Here is a 21,589-nt window from a genome sequence, read left to right as displayed (position 1 = left end):
AAACATTATTTCTAGATAAATACTGCCCAATATTGTAACTTGGAGTAACACAGGAGGACTTTCAGTTATGGGAAGTCTGCCCAGAAGATGCCTTTTAGCTGAGCTGGAGTGCTTTCCTCCCACTCCCGGGAGCCAGCCAGGGCTCCCTTACAAACCACTGAGCAGGGAGGGCTGATTCTGCAGCCAGCTCAGCGCGCAGCCGGGTGACATTCCTGAAAAGTAACTGCTTTCCCCCCGCGTTTTGGCAGAGCTGTAGTTCTTGGGTTTTCCTACTGGCAGAATTAGTCAAACTTTTAACATATGAATTAGGGAGACCTGAAAATTAACTTAAGCAGGTGAGGTCTGAGCCTGTGGACACTGTGATTTTTGTAGAATAGCACAAGGACTGCAATGGGGAAACTTGATCTCAGATACTCTGAGGTTAAAAAAAAAATTAAATAAAAAAAGCTGTCTCTCAGCATTCTGAGTAGACGTAAGCTTAATATTAACATAGACTGAGTCTCAAGCTTCAGTTCTTGCCACAATGTGTCAGAAGTGCAGATCTGCAGGTGTGCAGAGGGGATGTGTTGAGTGTGTTACCAGACACCCAAGAGGAGGAAAATGGCAGTATTATTTGATTCACTTATGATAATAGCAGCAGTTACAGAAATGATGGTGAAGCAGTCTACGTCCAATGCCAAAAGCTATGTCTCAGCAGGCATGGAGGCATCTCCTTCCCTCCTTCTTGGAAGGCTTGCCCTCAAACACGTACTCTCAGGTGGCTGGCTAGCAGACTGAAATACGTAAATAACTAAAATAAGATTTTAATCTGAGCAGACTGTGGATGACTTTTGAGCCTCACTAGAGAATTATTTAGCTTGGAAAGGACCTTTAAGAACATCAAATCTAACTGTCAACCTAACACTACCAAGTCCACCACTAAGCCATGTCCCTAAGTTCTACATCTCCATGTCTTATAAATGCCTCCAGGGATGATGACTCAACCACGTCCTTGGGCAGCCTGTTCCAATGCCTGACAACCCTTTCCATGAGGAAGTTTTTCCTAATACCCAATCTAAACCTCCCCTGGTACAACTTGAGGCCATTCCCTCTTGTCCTATCACTTGCTTCTTGGGAGAAGAGACCAACACCCTCCATGCTACAACCTCCTTTCAGGTAGTTGTAGAGAGTGATAAGGTCTCCCCTCAGCCTCCTTTTCTCCAGGCCAAACAGCCCCAGTTCCCTCAACCACTCCTCATCAGACTTGTGCTCCAGACCCTTCACCAGCCTCGTTGTTCTTCTCTGAACTCTCTCCAGCACCTCAATGTCTTTCTTGTAGTGAGGGACCCAAAACTGAACACAGGGTTCAAGGTGGGGCCTCACGACTGCCAAGTACACAGAGACAATCACTACTCTAGTCCTGCTGCCCACACTATTCCTGATACAAGCCAGGATGCTGTCGGCCTTTTTGGCCACCTGGGCACACCACTGGCTTAGCCAGCTGTCAATCAACACCCCCAGATCTCTTTCTGCCAGGCAGCTTTCTAGCCACTCTTCCCCAAGCTTGTAGCACTGCCTGAGGTTGTTGTGACCCAAATGCAGGACCCAGCACTTCTTGGCCTAGTTGAGCCTCATACAATTGGCCTCAGCCCAATGATCCAGCCTGTCCAGATCCCTCTGTATGACCTTCCTACCCTCCAGCAGATCAACACTCCCACCCAGTTTGGTGTCATATGTAAACTTAATGAGGATACACTCAACCCCCTCATCCAGATCATTGATAAAGAGATTGAACAGAACTGGTCCCAGTACTGAGCCCTGGGGAACACCACTCATGACCAGTCATCAACTGAATTTGACACAGTTCACCACAACTTTTTGGGCCCAGCCATCCAGCCAGTTCTTTATCCATCAAAGAGTATGCCACTCCAAGCCAGGAGCAGCCAGTTTCTCCAGGAGAATGCTGTGGAAACAGTGTCAAAGGCTTTACAGAAGTCTAGGTAGACAATATCCACAGCTTTTCCCTTATCCACTGAGCAGGTTACCTCATCATAGAAGGAGATCAGGCTGGTCAAGCAGGACCTGCCTTTCATAAACCTGTGCTGACTGGGTCTGATCCTGGATCTGCTTGTCCTATACATGTCATGTGATGGCACTCAGGATGATCTGCTCCATAACCTTCCCCAGCACTGAGGTCAGACTGACAGGCACGTAGTTTCCCAGATCCTCCTTCTGGCCCTTCTTGTAGATGAGTGTCACATTTGTCAACTTCCAGTCAACTGGGGCCTCCCTGGTTAGCCAGGACTGCTGATAAGTGATGGAATGTGGCTTAATGAGCACCTCTGCCAGCTCCCTCAGTACCCTTGGGTGGATCCCATCCATCCCCATAGACCTGTGGGTGTCTAAGTGGTGTAGCATGTCACTAACCACTGAAATAACCAGGAATGTAATGTGATGTAGCACCAGGTGGGTAAGACAGGTCTCACTGAGCGGAGCTGAAGGAGCACCTTCTGCAGGAGGGTTTGACTTTTGTGCTGACAGAGTTCAACAAAGCAGTGGTGAAGGGTTTTAATAGGGAGAGCACCAAAGGATTCATCCTCATCATATAGGCAAAAAGTCTCCAGGCATGGCTGCAGACATGGCTGACCTGCTCAGGCCCTCCAGCAGTGTTTGTTCTTAGTGCTATACCTGATACAAGGCAAGAGCTTTTCCAGCTTAGATATATATATATATCTCTGTTGATGAACAGCACTTGTTCCTGGGATTATTAGTGCTAGCCCAAAGGAGACTCATGCTGAAAAAGGCAGGAGTCTTGTGTCACACGTTTGGTCTAGGTTGAGACATCTTTTCCTCAAGCAATAATCTCCAAAAACCCTTTTAAGCATGTACTCAGTAAGACTTCCAATAGGGGATGTGAAGGCCATAGCTTTACTCCGAGGGTCTTCTGAGAGGAAAGCCACTCTTCTCAAGCTGGAAATCAGCACCCGCATGTAAAACAGATTTCTGGTTAGAGATAATTGTATAATGTCTGACTGCATTACCTTCCATCTGCTTCTTTTACCAACTCAATTGCATATGGCATTATGTGCCCTTTCCATGCTGTGCTCTGTTTTTTCACCATGCCTAGAAAGCAGGGAGAAGACACAGCATGTCAGTGGCAAGGTTCCTTCAATTCATTAGCCTATTTATTTTTTGTACACAGCATCTGAGACAGTCTTTGACTTAAAAGGGAAGGTTTGTTTTAATGTATATGTGAATTTGTATGCAGTAGTCAGCTTTGTCTGCTAACATTTTAACACTTTTTCAGGGCTAAAGGTGCTCTTGAAACATAGTCATACAACCTCAGCACTCCCACGTTCCAAAAAAAAAAATAAAACAACCCAATGATCCCATGTCCTTTGAAAGGGAAGAAGGTTTGTAATAAAATCACAACAAAGTGGTTTCATGGCTGATTTTGAAGTAGCCAGATGTGGAGAGGTTTAAAAGCGACTGGGCTTTCTAGAAGCATTTGCTACTAAAAAATGTTGACCCCATTCCTGCCGCCCTCTATCAAACAAACAGGAGCTCTCTGGCAGGACACCATGTGCTCACTCAAAAAAACAGCAGCTGGAGATAGACACATAAGAGAGCTGTGTGACACCAAACTGTGTGGACTTCTGGATTTTTTTTTTAAGTGTTTTCCTCTGCAGCCCTACCAGAATAAGTAAAATCAAGCAGAGAGACAAATACACCATACTGCAATTTCTGCCTCTTCTCACCCTGTGATAAACCCTGTGACACTGGCATGTCCCATGCAGCTTTGTGGTGTGTGTTTGCTGGTCCATGCAGTGAGGATGATATGCAGTGTGATCAGTGGAATCTTTTATAACACAAAAGGAGGCAGATGCCTATTTTGTACTGATAACATTGAACCGCTCTTCAGCAGATGAACTTTTTCTGGTTGTCTTAAAGTTTTATATTTTTCTTTCTCACACTTGGCTCTTTAGCAACACACCAAGGACTTGAAGACAGGTTTTATTATTTTTTTTTAGCTTCGAGGTAGGAAATCCCCATGAGGAGGTTCACTTGATTACAAACAAAACCAGAAAATGAGATCTTCAAAACCCAGAAAAATCCCAGGTGAGGAGGAAGAATGCTCAAAACTGTTTATTTGCTGCCCTTGTCTTCATTGGTAGCATGGCAGATTTGTGTTCACTGCACTGAAAAAGCAGCAGAACATAGGTGCCAACATGATCAAATTACCCTAGGCTGGTGACCCCTATCATGACCTGGATCAGACGGATGCACTTGAATGACTTTGTTCTGTACATATTCTTCCCTGATGTCCTTCAGTGTTTACCTTGTGTCAGACTGCACTGTATTATTCTACCTTCCAGTAACACTGAAATGCAAAGAAAATTAAGCACACAGATGTACATTGGATATTCTCACCAGCCACACCAGGGGTGGGGCATTCAGTCTGGGATAACTAAGCCCTGGAGAGCTAAGCTGTCCATTGTAGGCTACAAAAATGACATCTGGGACATTTAGCAATAGGGGTTCTTTTGGTGTTTTTTTTTTTTTCTTGGTTTTGGGTTGGGTGTGCGTGTTATTGGGGGCTTTCTGCTTGTTTGAAGGCAAATTTTAGCACACTTCTCTGCTGGCTTATAGAAGTATTCAGGACATGTTTCTGGACTTTCACATTATTTTGCTTCGTCATTTTTTGTTGGCATAGCACAGCACCCATCTGGCACAACACTGCACTTTGTGCTATGAATCTGAATGCTGAACTTTCAGAAGACAATACAGTCTTAGGAATATTTTTCGTTGTAACACTTTTTTATATTAATGTCTGGCCCAAAGGGGAAAAAAAGTGGCCATCGTCAGTTTTGTCTCTCCCTTTTTTCATTCAGAAATGAAATGTAATAAATGAAAGTGTTTTTCATAAAGAGTGCATATAAGACGGAGTGCATTTTGCTTTCCTAAATTAAAAAGAGATGTTTGAAACTAAACTTTCCTGTTCTTGTAAATCCCTGTTGTCTACCTTCTCTTTGGCATTTGAAAGCCATTTTGAAGGCAAGGGAATGCTCCTGGGAATATATTCAAAGCTGTTTCGCTTTTAATCTGCTAACACTGTGCTTTAGAGCCTCTGATATATACTTGAATGAGCAAAATTATGGCCACTAATATAGAAGTCAGAAATGACAAGGCAGTATGTGAAGACAGTGTATAGCTTTCTTTCCCCTTCATTCCTCCTGGACCATCACCTGAGTCAAGCACTGGGCTCAGACTTTCCTGCCTCCTCCCATACTTACTAATGCTGACCAGCTCCTTATTCTGCAAATAGTCAATTAGGCAAATTAGGGGCCAAAACATGTTTCCATCTGAATTTAGACTGTATAAATAAACAAATCTGTAACAGTTGGTTAAATGTATTTATGAACATGCATGTTGCAACAGTGGTAGGGGTGGTTAGGTGTGTGCTTTTTAAACCTTTTCATTTCCGTATTTGAATGAAAACAGGAGAATCAGCCTCAGTATGTCTGAAAGGTACAGAGCAGAAACCAAAGGGCAGTATGGAAAGGTAGCTTAAAGATTTCCTTTGCATACCTACACGATCGTCTGTTTTAGTTGCTATGCTAAAATGATTTTTCTGGTTAAATGAACACTGTCCTGCCACTCAGAGCCCTTCACAGGCTTTCACTAGTGTTTTACCCTCACAGGCACAGTATCTCAATCTTCTCTGAGGCTCCGTGTGGATCAGAGGCATTCACCTTCCTTTACCCAGGGGAGTCTTTGTTTCACAGAATCACAGAATGCCAATTTCTCCACCAGAACTCAGCAAACTCCATTTCCACCCACCTCAGTACAGAGCTGGTTCCTTTTCTGGTCAGTCCCCTTGGGACACCTGCAACAGCAGCCAGCAGAGTGGCAGAAACCCAGTCCTTGGAAACATTCAAGTCCAAGCTGGATGGGCTCTGAGCAATCTGATCTAGTTGAAGATGTCCCTGCTCATGACAGGGAGGTTGGACTAGATGACCTTCAAAGGTCCTTTCCAACTCAAACTACTCTATGATTCTATGATCTTCTCCTGATGTCTCTTGCCATGGTTCTCGAGAAGCGTGTCTAGCAGCACTACTCCTGTTGTGGCTGCTCTCCCATCCCCTGGGGTGAGGCTTGGAGCAGGGGCAGCAGTGTGGGGGAAAAAGGATGGTGCAGCCAGTTTGGGGACCTGACACCTGTGAATGCAGCATGATGCCTTAGGGGGCGGCCCGGCCCCAAAGCACAACTGGCTCTCCATGCCCGCTGCAAGCTCCCTGAATGCTGCTTCAACCAACATCATCACATCGTGTATCCACAAGGGACTAGAAGCCTCCCACTCAAAATGTCTCTTTCACCATAGCAGTGAGGGCACTGAGCTCAGGGCCACCCTTCAGCGCTTGCCCAGTGACACAGCAGCAGGCACTGCAGCACAGAGATGATGGGGCATGCTTGAGGAGCTCGTTCAAGGTTTTTAATAATTCACATCCTTCTTCCGACACTTAACATATCCAATGCAGTGAGTTGAGATAGCAGACTGTTTTGTATTGGCCAAAGGGTTGTCGCAAACTCTCAGTCTCTTGTCTGTCCTACTTAGTTGTGGAAATTATGATGTCACAAACAGAAGTTTAGGTAATGTAGACGATGAAACAGAAGATGGAGTTGAACTCTTAAGGAAGAAAATAATATTTTCATTACAGGTCACTGGTAATAGCAACTCTAAGAAAATAAATTAGACATTCAGATCTTCCCCTGTCATACACAGCCAGATTTATTTCTAAATGGAATGTTTTCAAAATTTCCAGTGGCATTTCAGCCGTTCATTAAAGTGTACTGTAGAATATAGTGACGATTTATTACACAGCTATAAAAGCACTAGTAATCATTATAAATGCAAACCTTCAGATATTTCTGCGTCTATGTTTTAAATACTTTCTTCTCGCTCATTGCTAGTGAAACAGTGATGGTAGCAAACAGTAAGCAAGGAGCCACGTCTTCCAACAGCTGCCAATATCCTGGTCTGTTTTATAAAACAGATGGGAGGTACGTGCAGGCTAAGATGAGTGGCCACCTGTAAAATATGGTTCTAGACATGTGCCAAACTGGGCAGTTGTATAGTCAGGAGGAAAACTAGGCAGAAAAAGAAGGCAGCTGTGTTGACCACCCACATTTGAAACAACAGGGGAACATTTACTCTCATGGATGGATGCCTTTGTTTCAAGCAGAGTCAGAAAAACATAGTTATGCAACACTAATGCATACAGAAAACTAATTTCTATACCTTTTGTGGTGGCTTCCCGTGACACTGAGAGCATCTGATCTGATCTGTACTCTAGCTGTCACAGCAAAATCTTGCTGCTATGGGTGCCTGCATCCTGTCATGCTGGTTCCAAACTTTAAAGGGCACCTGCCTCAGCACTTGGAGATTTCTGCCTGGCAATATCTGTGCACTGTATTTAGTGATGTGCTGCAGTCTTCTTGTGAGTTCAGCTCATCAGTGAACAGCAACAGCCCCAGGTGACGTATTTGACTAACTGGCAGCTAATCAAGCATATTTGAATTTTGCATGTCACACATTGGCAGCAAACTGTTCACAACATATTCATAAAATACATTTTGAGTTAATTTAAGAAATGCATTTCAGGAAGTGCAAAAATTATCTGATGAATTATTCATTCTATTTTATCTTTTTTTATTTTTTATTCCTTTATCAAATAACACACAAAATTTTTTTTCCAATAGTTCCATGGTTAGTGTTAGTTATCAAAATGTTGTAGCTAAGTGCTAGTAACATTTAAATTGTCATCATTTTCTCTTCCTTTTTTTTTTGAGTTTGGAGCACTGATTTTGATTTCTAAAAGCTTTCTACTTTTGGCATCTGGAATCAAGTGGCATAAGGGCTCAAAGCATTTGAATATGGCTGCTGTAAGTATTGCAGCATACACACACTGAAAATGGCAAGCAAAGGCTTTATCTTGTGACAGGAATATTGAGTAATTAGCATAAGTTTACATATTTTTATTAACCAGGTAATTAGCAACCAGAGAATATGGTGTTGTAGAGATGACCTAGTTTTTATTACAATATCGCACCATTCAGAAACAGACCCAGTTTCTGAACTACTTAGGTGTGCGATTACACAATGGAATTGTCCTCTTAAAAAACGTTGACAATTACTAGAATTGTGCATGCCACTGGGAATTGCTCATACTAATTATCATTGTTACCTACTTGAACACAAAATATCTGCATGAGGAATTAGACATAAAATGGATTCTCTTCTTTCAAGTCAGCTGTGTCTGTGTTCCTAAAGACTATGGGACCAAGATTAAGCCTGTAATCAGTTTACAGATTTTTCTTTCTTATACCTGCAAACATCCATGTGAGATTTACATTTAAAAATTGAAAATTTAGCTAATATTTTAATTTGTTTACTTTGTAATACTTGAAGAATATTAAAGATATTCCAATAAAAATATTGAAGAATCACCCTTTCAACACTTTATTAATTGAATAATTGTTTAAAAACAAATATGCCCAAAACAAATTGTATTGCAAAAGAGACATGACATGGATAACTTTTGTGACTTTGTGGATGCCCCAGGTTGTGAAGACAGCACTTAGCCAGCATTTCCAGGGGATAAAGCATCTCACAGGTGGAGGATTGTAGCTACACGTTATAACCTTTGCTAGCTGACTCTAAGCACATATGGCAAGATGTGCAGTTTGTGCACGTTACCTGTGGGGTTTGTTTGTTTGTTTCTAACTACTTGAGCATCTCATCTGTCACTGGTATTGGAAAGCTGGGGAATGTTATCACTTCAAAAATACAACTGTAGTTTTTAAACTTCTAATTTGACATAGAGCCATGCAAAGTTACTAGACTACATTATCTCAACTTTCAGCTTAAGCTGGGAATAAACCAAAATTCAAAGCACATCAAACCCCACCAGGTGCCCCAAGTTCTTGAATGATTTCCCAGGTTAAGATGCACTATGAGGGCTTTTGCATGTTGTGTATGACCTGCCCACCCTATTTGCCCATTGCAGAGGAACAACCCTTTAGAGGAACAGAGCCCCTACAGCTCCTACCAACTGCATTTCGAGAAGCGGATGTTCAGCTGATGTGTTTAGGATCATGCAGTCATTCTTACTATTTGGCCTCTCCTTTCTTTATCTCACTCCTGGTCAGGTCATTTAGATTTATGAAATATTTTCCTTTTTTTTCTTCTTCTTCTTCTTTTTTTTCCCTTTTCCCCAAACCTCCCAGGATATCCAGCGAACACTCGCCAAAGCTTCAGATCCGGAGCCACAGTTACTTGAGGGCAGTGAGTGAAGTCTCCATCAACAGAAGCCTGGACAGCCTGGACCCCGCAGGGTTGCTGACGTCCCCCAAGTTCCGCTCCCGCAATGAGAGCTACATGAGAGCTATGAGCACCATCAGTCAGGTGAGTGACCCAGAAAGCAGCCAGCACACTGGACACCAGCCGAGCACCTGCAAGAGAAGAAAGCTGAGTTTACTTCTAGTGGAATCAATCAGGCTGTTGCATGCCACACGTTTTCAAAATGTTTTTAAGAAAACAGGAATGTTTGCACACAATCTTGTTTTTGAGAGGGTAACATTTGATAATACCATAACCTGCCCTTTGCAAATGGATGAGTGGTACAACATGCAATTCGTTTGAAGGAGCAGTCTAATTTTTTTTTTTTTTTTCCAAAAACAGGTGCTCATCAACAGTGTCTTTAAACAGGGTTCTCTTAAGGATCTCTTAAGTGCTTACTATCTGAAATCAAATTTTTTGAATGCCTCCACAAAAACCTACATATTCAAATGCTGAGTAAAAAAGCTAAAGGAAGTCTACCTCCATCATATTTTGTGTTTCACAAATTTATTAGCATTTTATCAGAATTTTGAGAGCTTTCTTTATGCTATTATGTACATTCCTAACCTTGTGCACCTCTGAACTTTTCACCCATATAGTACAAATGTTACAGTATATATATTAAGTGCAAAGATATTATTGCCCAGAAATTCAGTAGAATATCTTTATGCTCATTCTAAACTAGAAAAAAAAAATAATAAAGGCTGCCATGAAACATTCAGTTTATGACTTTTAGCATTATAAAATAGCCTGTCCTTGCATACAGCATGCTTGTACAGTTGAGTTGGTCAGGGACCAATCTGAAAGAAATGCAAAAGTACCAGCACTCCACAGGGCAGTGGGCCAGTAGTTCATCTGCTAAATCCTTTAACTCCTTGATATGACCTTTTGCTTGTTCATTTAAGTGGAACATTTGGATAAATTACTTGGATAATTTATACACAATTTATACTTGGATAATTCTTACACAAGTCCAGAAGTACACAGGGCAGGATTTGTGGTGCCAGATACTGGCCCTTTATTATTGGCATATCAACTCATTGAACTGCCAAGAGAAAAAAGAGCGCAACATCATTGATGCCAGAACCTCATCTGTGCCTGTAACAAATATATGTGCCTTTCAGCATGGAGCCGTAGGTTGAATTTCTGTAGTATCCTGTATTTGAGCATTGCAACCTCAGACTATTCACCTGTGTATTTTATAGTAAGATACTTTGCGTAGAGTATGGACTGATGGTCTAGAAAGAGGGTCAGGATGTATCTAGGAGGAAACAGCACTGAAATTCAGGTCTCTTCGGGGATATGGCTATTCTCCATCATTGTGGGATTGTTCTTTATGATGTACTACCCACTCCTCTTCCATGCTCTTTTAAGCAGTTTCCCTTTGATAAAATATGTCCTGCTCTTTGAGATTTTCCTTTTCATTTATGTGTACAAACACTTGGCATCATATTTTTCTTGGTAAAATCCAACCTGGAAAAGAATTTCTAATGTTTTTTTTTCTGCCACCCAAACACAGTCTTCTCTTGCAACTTTTGCATTTCACGTACTTGAAAACTATCAAAATCCCCAAGTGGTGGTTTCCACATGCATGTTTTCTACAGTGATAATTATTGTGCTTTAATGCCAAGCCCAGGGCTCTATTCCCAGTTTAGAATCATGAGTCTCCATGATTAATTAAGCTGAGGTAAAAGGTGTCCAGGTTCATAAGACTTGCAGCAAGGCCCACATGCTTTTGAATGTTCTTTAACATGCGTGAGTGCAAGTCTTTGTCACCACCTAGTGTCTGCTCCACAAAGGGTCTAAGGATTTCCTTACATCTTCTGCTCTCAGACAAAGGAGTTAGTCCAGAGATGTAGTTATACAAACATTTTTGCCCTGCAGAAAAGGAGGAAGAAGTTTCCTTATCAGTCTCTCCTTCACAACTGTTTGTTACCACTTCTGCCCTTGACCTTCCCAGCCACTCAGGTTTATCACTGTGATTGCCTGTGGGTTGAATTGATTTGGTACCAGGGTTAAGCTGCCTTCTTTTTTCCTCATCTCCCCGAGAAAGTGTGACTTTTGTTTTTCAATGTAATGATAATAATGTCCAGATGTTCAAGCTCTGCTGTGAACCCACAGTGAGATAAGCCAGATGCTGCTATGAGGACTCCCAGCTTCCCACCAGTCTTGGCAGGAACCAAGAGACTGGACTTTGTTGAATCTCTGCCTAGTGCTTCTGTCCCCCGTTTTTGTACAGTATTTTTTTCCCTTAACTATTCTTGCTTTGTAAAATGGGATATGTCTATGTGCCATTCATCCATTTTTCATGGATCTTCTAATATATGTTGGCCATTGTGCCCCTATAGCTTGTTAGTGTTTGTACAGGTTTATCTGGAGTAGGGGATGTACTGAATCTGCCCGGTCTCTGCCTGCAGGTGAGTGAGATGGAAGTGAATGGTCAGTTTGAATCCGTCTGTGAGTCGGTGTTCAGTGAACTGGAGTCTCAGGCCGTGGAGGCGCTGGATCTGCCCATGCCAGGCTGCTTCCGCATGAGGAGCCACAGCTACGTCAGAGCCATTGAGAAGGGCTGCTCCCAGGATGATGAGTGTATATCGCTGCGGTCCTCGTCTCCTCCACGTACAACCACCACGGTGAGGACCATCCAGAGCAGTACTGGTGAGTAACAAAAAGGGAAGTCCACAGGGGTGGTGGAAAGGGAAGGTATCTTTCTGTGCAGCTCTGTCAGATCAACGATGAGATCTTCTCATGCCTGGAAGAGAGTCTGTTTCACTGGGGAGCTGGACTGATTGATCAGCCTGAAACTATGTGCAGATCAAGGCAGTCATGGTGCCTCCCATGTCTAAGCGAATTTATTCTGGGCTAAAAGCACATAGAAGGGAAGTCCAAGGTCATGTCTCCTCTCACTCTCCTTCCCAAAAGAGCAATCATGATTTGGCAAGGCTGAACAAGAAGGCTCTGGGTTAGCAGATATGCTGGCTCTTCATAGGAGAGGAGGATCTCTGCTGAGTTTTCCTACAAAGATGAGGTAATCTTTGTCTTTACTAAAAGTTACAAGTTATTTGGTGTATTTTTTAATGGCTCAGAGAGACTGTTACAGCTCTCTAGGCCATATCTCAGAGGTGGGAATGAAGAAGGGAGGAAGAGGTCTGCAGGTTGAAACATGCATGTTATTCCTTCTGCAGTTCAAACTATTTAAGCTTTGCAAGAGAAGTTTCAGTCTAAATGTGAGACTTATAAATCTTACTTTTAATGTTTGAGGTTGCTTTTCTTTTGGAAGTAACCATGATGGATTCCAGATTCTGTCACTAAAATTAGTGCTTAAAGGGAAGAAAAAGCAAGACAGAAACCAAAAGCCAAGTGCGCCCCTCTCACTGAGGAAAGCAAGAGTCAGGAGCCATCACATGTGTGTGCTCTTCCCTGTGGCAAGATGAGAGAGGCCCTCTTTCTTTTGACTCCACTGCATCCATTCCACTGCTTTATACAAGCCTCATTTACTATTCATGCACTATTCATAGTCATGACTAATATTGACTATTACAAGTATTTCACTGTACGTACTGTCTCTTTTCCTGGTTCTTTAATTTCTCTTTTCTATACTTTAAACGTCTGCCTTTTTGTGTGTTATCTCACAGGTGCAGTTGTTTATACCTTGTAAGTTCCTTATCTCTCACTCCAGTCTTTCTTAAAGCCGCTTGTCAATAGGTTTAAGTCATCAAGGCACACTTTCAATCCTTTTACCAAAAATGTTCAGCTTAATTCATAATTTTTCTAAAGTAACAAGTTTAAGTACTGTTGGAAATACATTGGCAGTACATCACAAACATCAAATCATTTTTAACAAATGCTGCAGAGCAGTTCTCATTTAAATCACTAACCCTTAAGAAATAGTATTCACATTGCAACATTTCTGCTATAAAAGTAGTTCTCGCATGCACACAGGGTTTGCACCACACTGCAAAGACAGGATTTACATAAGGTATGTGCTGCTTCATGGTACAGTATTAGCTTGTGTTAAATGTATTCTGGGGTAAAATCTGAAGGATGGGCATTTTCAGGGATTTTTTTCAGTGTGCATTTGCCTTTATTAGATCACCGTGGGTATCCCAGATTGGTTTTTCAGTACTTCAAGAATGGCTTTGTTAACACTTTCCCTTTCTAAAAATAACTTTAATCATTAATCCAGAAGAGAAAAAAATATTTTTAATTATCTTTATGTAAGTAGTTGCTTCTGACACATAGAAAAATGGTGCCTGTATTTGGGGATGATGGTGTATAAATTGAGAAAGTTGGCTGTATGTATCAGCCAAAAACACTGGAAAACGAAACAAGGAAATCATTACTGTAAACTGTTTCTTGTTTGTGGTCCTTTTTTTGTTGTACAACCACAGACAGAGGCCTGGTTTCTTCTTTTGATATCTGGCTTTATTAAAAAATCATGTGAACAAAGCTATGTTATTGAAAAATGTAACCCAGTGGGTCTGTCTTGGGTTACTACTTCTGTAGTCAGCCTCTTAAAATCCAGAGAGAGGAATGATTTGCAGCTCTCTCTTTGGACAACATAGATGCATTTGAAGACCATTGTAGGTATCTATTTTCTGCTGTGGGAATTCTACTGAGTTATCTTTCTCATTTTTTAATTCTTGGGCTCCCAAGGGCTCATGCCTTGCACTGGTTGCATTTCAGAAAACTTGTCTCTTTTGCTACCTGACATAATATCTGTTTAATGGGGATTAGCGCTGAATTAATTCCATCCAAAAGCATCTACTTTGACTGCCTTGCTGTTGCACGTCACTGACTCACAGAAGAGAAATAACATGAAAGGTATTGTTGATGGTTCCTATCAATATCTGCTTCAATAAAATGGGAAAAAGCACAAGAGCAAGGCAGATGCGAAGAAAAGAGAATAGTATCTCAAACTTATCCCCACTGTGGTGATGTTTCAAATGCTTTCATGGTAGATATAAGGGCACTTATGATCTAAGCTAAGAATTTAACATCCCCAAATGAGAGAACTGTCCTCTTGCCCCATAAACACCTCCACCTGTTCAACCAAGCAAGGTTCCTTTCATCAACATCAGCAATTCCTTTAGGGACCTGGCTTTTCATTCACTAATGCACAAAGCTGTGATCATACACTGATATTGGGAACTTCTCTGGCTGCTGGAAGCCCAGGAAAATGCCAACTTGATGACGATGGAAAAGACAAGAGAGCTGCCTGTCTATTGGATTCAAAACTATTCCTCCAGAGCAATGACCCACAGCTTTCCAGGGCATCCAGATGAAAATAATAAGCAAAATCTATGGAAAAAAAATCACACCTCTGCCTGTTAGCCTGTGTTACAGTGATTACAGCCTCAGGTTTAAATTTCCTTTTTGCCACGTAGTGTTGTAGGCTTAGTTCTGAAATTAGGAATACATCTCTAATGGTGTAGCTGTTCAGTTCCTGAGGATGTGCTCAGTATAACTATAAATCCAGCACTAATGCACTAGCTGTGGCACAGAGCTCAGCTACAGGTGACTGCACAGCTGGTGGCCTCTTCAGCCTTCGCTTGTCTTGGTTCTGTCACAGCAATGCTGTCACAGCAATGCTGTCACAGCAATGCTGTGTGGTGACTGCATCTGGCCAAAACTGAGCCCAAGTGTGAAAACGATGCTGTAGGCACAAACCTATTGTCATCAATGGCATTGAATGTTATCCTGTGAGTGGTGAAAAAAACCCTAAACTCACCAGAGTGAAGTTTCTGCTTGTGTATGGAAAGGTGAGTACTTTGTTCATGAGGCAGTCTTGTATGTGAAATGAATTTTAATCTTTGTTTTTAAATGAAGAATTTTGAAATTAAGAAGGAAATGGCCTCAAGTTGCACCACTGGAGGTTTAGATTGGATATTAGGGAAAACTGAAAGGGTTGCTGGGCGTTGCCCAGGGAAGTGGTTGAGTCACCACCCCAAGAGGTGTTTAACAGACACATAAATGTGGTGCTTAGGGACATGGTTTAGTGGTGGCAATACTTGGTTAACAGCTGGACTTGATGATCTTAAAATTCTTTTCCAACCCAACTGACTCTACAATTTGATGATTCTGTGCCTTGAAAAGTTGAAAAGGTCCATTCAGCCTCGTATTTGCAGCAGCACCAGCCGGGGCCCTTCTGTAGGAATGGGGCTATGCAGTCTGGCAGTACAGCAGCTCTAAGGGCTGGCATATGTTATACACTGTAGCCTGCACTAAAAATTACCACCCATGTCATTTGGTCTCTTCAGCAGAACTTAATGAGGTGTGAGTTATTATATAATTTGATCCCAGGTTATTTGCAGATGCAACCATTGTAGCTGAAACTCATCAGACAACTGATTTAGTCACTAAATAGGTAGCCTTTTAACAGTTTAAAAAGTCTGTAAATCATTTAAATGAGCTTAAATAACAGTAATTAAGGAGCAAAGAAATTTTAAAGAAGGCTAAAGAACATCTTTCACCCACATTTCTTGTGTCTATGTTTTTAAACCATTCCTGTGAAGCTGTGCACGTTCCTTTGCTGCAAACAAACCTTATGACATTGTGAGAGCTTGGGCATTAGCACATACGGATACAAATACATAATAGAGACTGGATATCTTTAATTTGAAAATGTCCCCTCTATAATGGAGCTGGAGCAGTAACATCAGCAAAAACTGTGCTAGATCACACTAAGTATTTTCTCTCTGTCTAACCTCTGTAGAGTTAGGGAAAGAGGAATATCCAAGTTATCTGCAGCATTGCCATCTGGTGATTCTCAGAAATATTACACTTCTGCTTAAAAGAAAAATAAACAAAAATTCCAAGGAAGTCATACTGTGTAGCCAGCAGGTTAGAGAAGGACTGAGAGTTATCGCAGTGTATGCTAATTACAGTGCTTCAGCTGAGCAAGCTGTTTTCCTTCCGTTCATTGGAACATCTGACCAAGAGGGGTCAGGCATTTTGTGGAAAAGCTCTAAGGGGCTGCCTAGCCAATTTAAACAACAACAACAAAAAAAAGCAAACGACATTAAAAATAGACTTGAGCCAGGCAGAGTTCAAAAATAAAATCAAATCCTGTGGAGAAGAAAGCTGTAATTGACTGTATGCCGGCTGTGTCCAAGCTCTCTTGGACTCCTCAGAGCTGTCCTTTCAGAGACTGCTCTGTCCAAAAAGAAATGCAGAATTAGGATTTCAAATTTGATTTCCAGTTGAAGTAAGGATTGGTTTCTGGATCTGTACCAAAATTAAGATATTTCCACAGAAGGTCTGAAGAAATGTAACTTCGAAGGCCTTCATGCAGATGTTGAACCTTAAAATAGAACTGAAGAGTGCAGAAAACTGTTTGATGAAGAATTGACATGGTTCATTTCCTCTCTTTCCTTGAGTAATCCTGAAATGCAGTCTGCCTTTGGATCTGCTATCAAATTGCTTAAAACAGCACTTAAATATGTTTTCCTTTACTAATGAGGAGCTGACCTTCGAGGAGAACACTGTTTCCAATTTGAGAGGCATCTGACTGTAGCAAGAGCAAGTTTCATCTTGTCTATCCCCGAAGTCAGCTTTATGAATGTTATGCTCCATATCACACCAAAAAAATCCTGCCATGTTTATGGTGCCATTAGAAGTTTTTAATGAGAAAAACTCAGAACAGAGCTCTTGCTGGAACATTTCTAACTGGCTTAAAGCATGATGCAAGGCACTCATGGAAATTGCTCTGATAGTAAGTGCCTGGGAAGGAGGAGAACTGAGCTGTGAGAAAGATTCTGCCATGGAAAGGCTGCCCAAACATTTGGCAGGTTGCACCAGGTCAGCTTACATATGATGTAGTTTTATGCCAATTGAGAACAGGAACTGAAATAAGTTTAATAAATTCCATTTTACCTTTTGGATGTAACGTCTGTATAACCCAAAGACACATGGAACTTTGTGGACTGAAAGACAGGGATTACTGGAATACATATTACACAGACCCCACTTTAAGAACACTTGGTAGTTACAGCTGATTTGCAATTGAAGTGATGTCAGGCAGTGGAATGTATTGCATCAATTATTTGTCATTCTCTCTAGTTCTGCCTCTTTTCTCTGTGTGATTATGAATATTGAATTTAAACTCTTTGGTCCTATGTAATACATTGCCCAGATACAGAGAAAGACAACCTGTGACATCTACCCTGGAGCTTAGTGATTTTGGTTTCTTTATGACAGCTCCACTTTCCTTCACAGCATTTCAGGAAAGTGCTCAGTCCTTGCAGTTTCAGGTAAGGCTGGAGGAGACTTGCTGAGCATAAGGGCACTTCCTAAAGAGAAAGAATGAGAGAAGGATTTTGTATTGTAGAGTATGGCATATTCATTTTTTCCGCCTCTGAAAACATAAAGTTTAGAGGAGTTATGAGTGGTCTCCAAAGTTATAAATGTGTTTCAAATGCAGGAAAATAAAGACTTGTAATACCCTTTGCTATTCAGTCTTTGCTTACTATTCTTACTCTTCATTTGCTTAAAACTTTTCTAAACTTTTGGGCTAAGGCTCGTAGTGAGGCAAGAATGTGAGAAATATCTTAATCACTCAAAACTGTGATCTTAAAAAGTCTTGAAGGAATATGTTGGTCTTACTTTGTGGACATTGCCAGAAGCACCAAACAACTCTATTTTCTTCAAATAACACTTGTGTGGTTGAATTCTTCAGTTGCCCAAAGGACTTGGACCTCTCCAAGGCTGAAAATGGGTACATCACACTCCAGCCTCACTGACTTTGACAATGCCCATGTCTTTCTCATGCTGGAGAATGCCACACTGGGCACAGGCTCCAGACGTGGTCTCATAGCACTCCACCTCCCTCAGACTGCTGGCTGTGCTTTGGCAAGGACCGCCTGGCTTGCAGTCAGCCATCCTCAGCTCAAGGACATGCTGCTGTCTGCCATTCAGCCTGCTGTGCAGGCCTTTTCTGACGCTGGGAACAACACAGCCATCAGACCTCTAGATTCAACAGTTTCAAATGAAACAGAAAAATACATTATTTTTATGGGAGAATTAGATCTTTAACAGAAATCTGTATTACTCTATGAAAAGAACTTTTAAGAAGATTGTTCATCTAGTGGCAGCACAAATAAAGCAGTAATTAGTTACATTAAATGTAATGTTCTATTATTTGTTAGTCTCTTCCTACTTTCTTTAGAGTGATGAAAAATTGTGTAGAAGCCCTTTGCATATGTATATATGGAATCTGCCTAAATGTATTCTGCCATTAATTCATTTCCTTTGATTTTATCACACACACTGAAGTGATAGGCATTTCAGGTGATCAGACTTACATAGTTCTTGCAAAAGCAGTACAGATCATGTTTGGATTTGAGCTACACTTTTACTGCAGTCTCAGCTTGTGTGTCATCAAATGCACCACTATCTGGAGATTGTTGTAGGAGTGTCCAGTGCCCCAGTTAAATGGAGATGCCCCTGTTGTACTAATGCAGTGAGACAACCCTTGGTCCCATGGTTGTGCACGCCACTCCTGCTGGTGTGCACATGCGTTGTATGAGTACCCTTGATGGGGCCTGCAGCCATGCTTGTCTGAGTATACTAAAGCACCTCAATGTCCAGCACCTAGCTGAGACAAAATACCACTTGGTTTACTATAACAAATGTACAGGAGGGTATTACAAGCAAAACAGTAATTTGAAGCTTGCTATGTTGACTGAGCACTGCATGCCTAAAGTCTCATTAGCTGCGAATTAACTGTTTTCTGAGCCTGTAAACAAACATGAAACCTCAGTGATTTGGCCACAATCCTAGAAGCGATGGCTAGACCAGCCGTCTCTCCTGCTCATTGCTGCAAGGCAAGTCTACCCTGTACCATGAAGCTCAGGCTGGCTGACAGGTCTACCTCAGGCAGAGGGAGAAGTTTAGCTCTGGTGCCCTAACAGTGAGCTTAGGTGCAAGGCCAGTCTGATGTAATCTCAACAACACTGACTTGGCAGCCTTTTATATCTGTGCTTTGTGGGACGATGTTTTTTGGCGTGCAAGCAGAAGTAGGAACCAACCCCCTTTGAAATGTCTGAAATTACATTGCAAGGAAGCAGGTTTCCCACAGCAGTGTCAGCTCAATCACAAACTAATGAGGAGAATGTGCAGCAGAATATAAAATAAACCTACAGTCAATTTCCTCTTACATATTGTGAAAGGACAGTATAGCCCTTATCCAAAATGTTTTTCTCAGGGGCTGGTCATTGCTCTAAAACATTTCACCTTCAAGCATACATTATCCCTTAGCTGAGATGCTGATAACAAATGAAGGGCAAATAATTCAATTTTCACTTTATGGAGAAATACAACAAAGAACTGAATATTTTCATTCTTCTGGCTTATTTCCAATGCAATATTTTTGTGCTGGTGGTGACAGAAATGAGCTGAATCAGTAAGCTGAAGACATGCCCCAATTTATATAATGCAATCACATTTTCAGTAATCATTCCTGCCATTTTCCTAAAATAGACTGATGTGTATGCTTTTAACTACAGTTGTCTTTTGGGAAGCAAGACTTCGGCCTCTTTCATGAAGGGGCTATGCTCATTTAATAGATCCAGTGTGTAACAATAATTTAGGTTGTTCTTCTGAGTGTGTGCTACTGTCCAGTCTTCAGCAATGTGTTTGTTGCTACCCACCTGCAGTAAGTTCGATGTCATTCATTAAAGACAAACCTGAATATTTTTATCATCCTCAGATATAATAATTACAAAGCTCTCTTGAGCCATAGCATATTCCAAGATGTTACAGATGAGATATTTGGAGATGATGGGCTTTTTAAAGTGACAGAGTGATTTTGGAGTTTCAAAAAACTACATAAGGATTTTTAATAACTGGGTTTAATTAGTACAACTCTGCAGGGCCCCTCTTGTACTACGGCAGTTTGTTTGGAGCTGTTATATTTCATCGTGTCAGTAATTCCCATTTCAGAGCTCAGATACGATGCATTAAGTACTGTAAATCCAGTAAATAATTACACATTTTCATGCTTCCTAAATATGTGTTTATGCAACAGTCTAACAGTAATTGACTCTTTGAAGCTACGGTGGACTATGGGGTGCATATATTATTAACCAGTTTTTGAAACAGTTTCTTTAGTAATACCACAGATAAACCCAAAGGATACGCGGCAGCAAAGAAATCTGTACATTAAAAAAAAATACAGAAGCTCTGAGCTATACAGAGAGATGTGATTTACTCTTTTTATTTCTTGCTGTTACACTGATCTTACTGCACTGCTTCTTACAATGCCCAATAACAAAGCACAATGCAATTCAAATACTGGGATCTGGAAAATGCCTGATGTTATTTTGCAAAGAGGGACAGTCTAGCTGCCATTACAGCCTAATAGTCTCTTTTATCAAAGGCACACTCTAGGCAGATGCTGGTAATCTGTTCTAATGCTGCAACCTCTGTCTGGCCTCTCAAGGGGGAAATGGATGTGTTGGTCTTCGGAAATTGTTTTCCCTTACTGAATTTGGCTTTGGTCAGATGGGAGAGTGCTAAATTGCATTCCACTTAAAATGCAGTAAGCCATCTGAGCAGAACAATTCCTAGTTGCTCTTGTCAAGGATTTGAGCTAAGCTATCAGAGTAGGAAAAAAAAATAAATTCATTAAATAAATAATATCACAGAACCCTCTACTATGACAAATCTCTTGCTTGTTCTGTTGAGAAAGATACCTACTTTTTGTCTCTGCACATAGAAAAAGGAAGACGATAGTGGCTTGATAACCATTCTTTTTGCTGTAATGACTTTTCAAGTAAATTCTATCTTTAGCTGAAGTAAAATGTAGATCTGTATCCCTCTGGGAAGGTTTAGATGGAAGTCAGAACATTGTAATAGTATAACAAAATAAATGCTGGCAAACTCTTTGTTTAAATGAAGCAGGCTGTTTCTGTTTTGAAATTCCTTACTCTCAATGTCTTTTAACTCTCTTCTCCTGAACTTTGCTAAGAGTCAAATAAAATTATGTACATCTGTGGTGGAAAAAAGCCAGGATCTTAACAGGCAAAAAATAAACACGCTATGAATAAAACCAAATCTATCCATGAACTGCTAGCCCCAATCTTAACTGCTTCAGGAAGTCCTGAGAAAATCTGCTGCTTTCTGTTTTGCCTGAAGGTTAATTTACACCCATGTGACAGAATTAGCTGTCACCTGGTGCCTTGGCCTTATGCTATCGTATCTCACACAGTT

At 41.2% G+C, this 21,589-nt stretch overlaps 1 protein-coding gene across 1 annotated transcript in view; it reads left to right on the top strand.

Moving 5' to 3' along the window:
• Nucleotides 1-21,589, top strand: part of DLGAP1 (DLG associated protein 1) — a gene marked incomplete at both ends in the record, with an annotated part of 147,797 nt that overhangs the window by 41,644 nt on the left and 84,564 nt on the right. The window contains 2 exons of the mRNA XM_082045385.1: nt 9,268-9,445; nt 11,797-12,037. Of these exons, the coding sequence (XP_081901511.1) occupies nt 9,268-9,445; nt 11,797-12,037 (419 nt within the window). The remainder of the gene's footprint in view (nt 1-9,267; nt 9,446-11,796; nt 12,038-21,589) is intronic.

Source organism: Streptopelia decaocto (genome assembly GCF_964273445.1).
Source record: "Streptopelia decaocto genome assembly, chromosome: 2".
NCBI lineage: Eukaryota > Metazoa > Chordata > Aves > Columbiformes > Columbidae > Streptopelia > Streptopelia decaocto.
The sequence above is the reverse complement of the archived record's forward strand: the minus strand, read 5'-3'. Positions and strand labels throughout refer to the sequence as shown.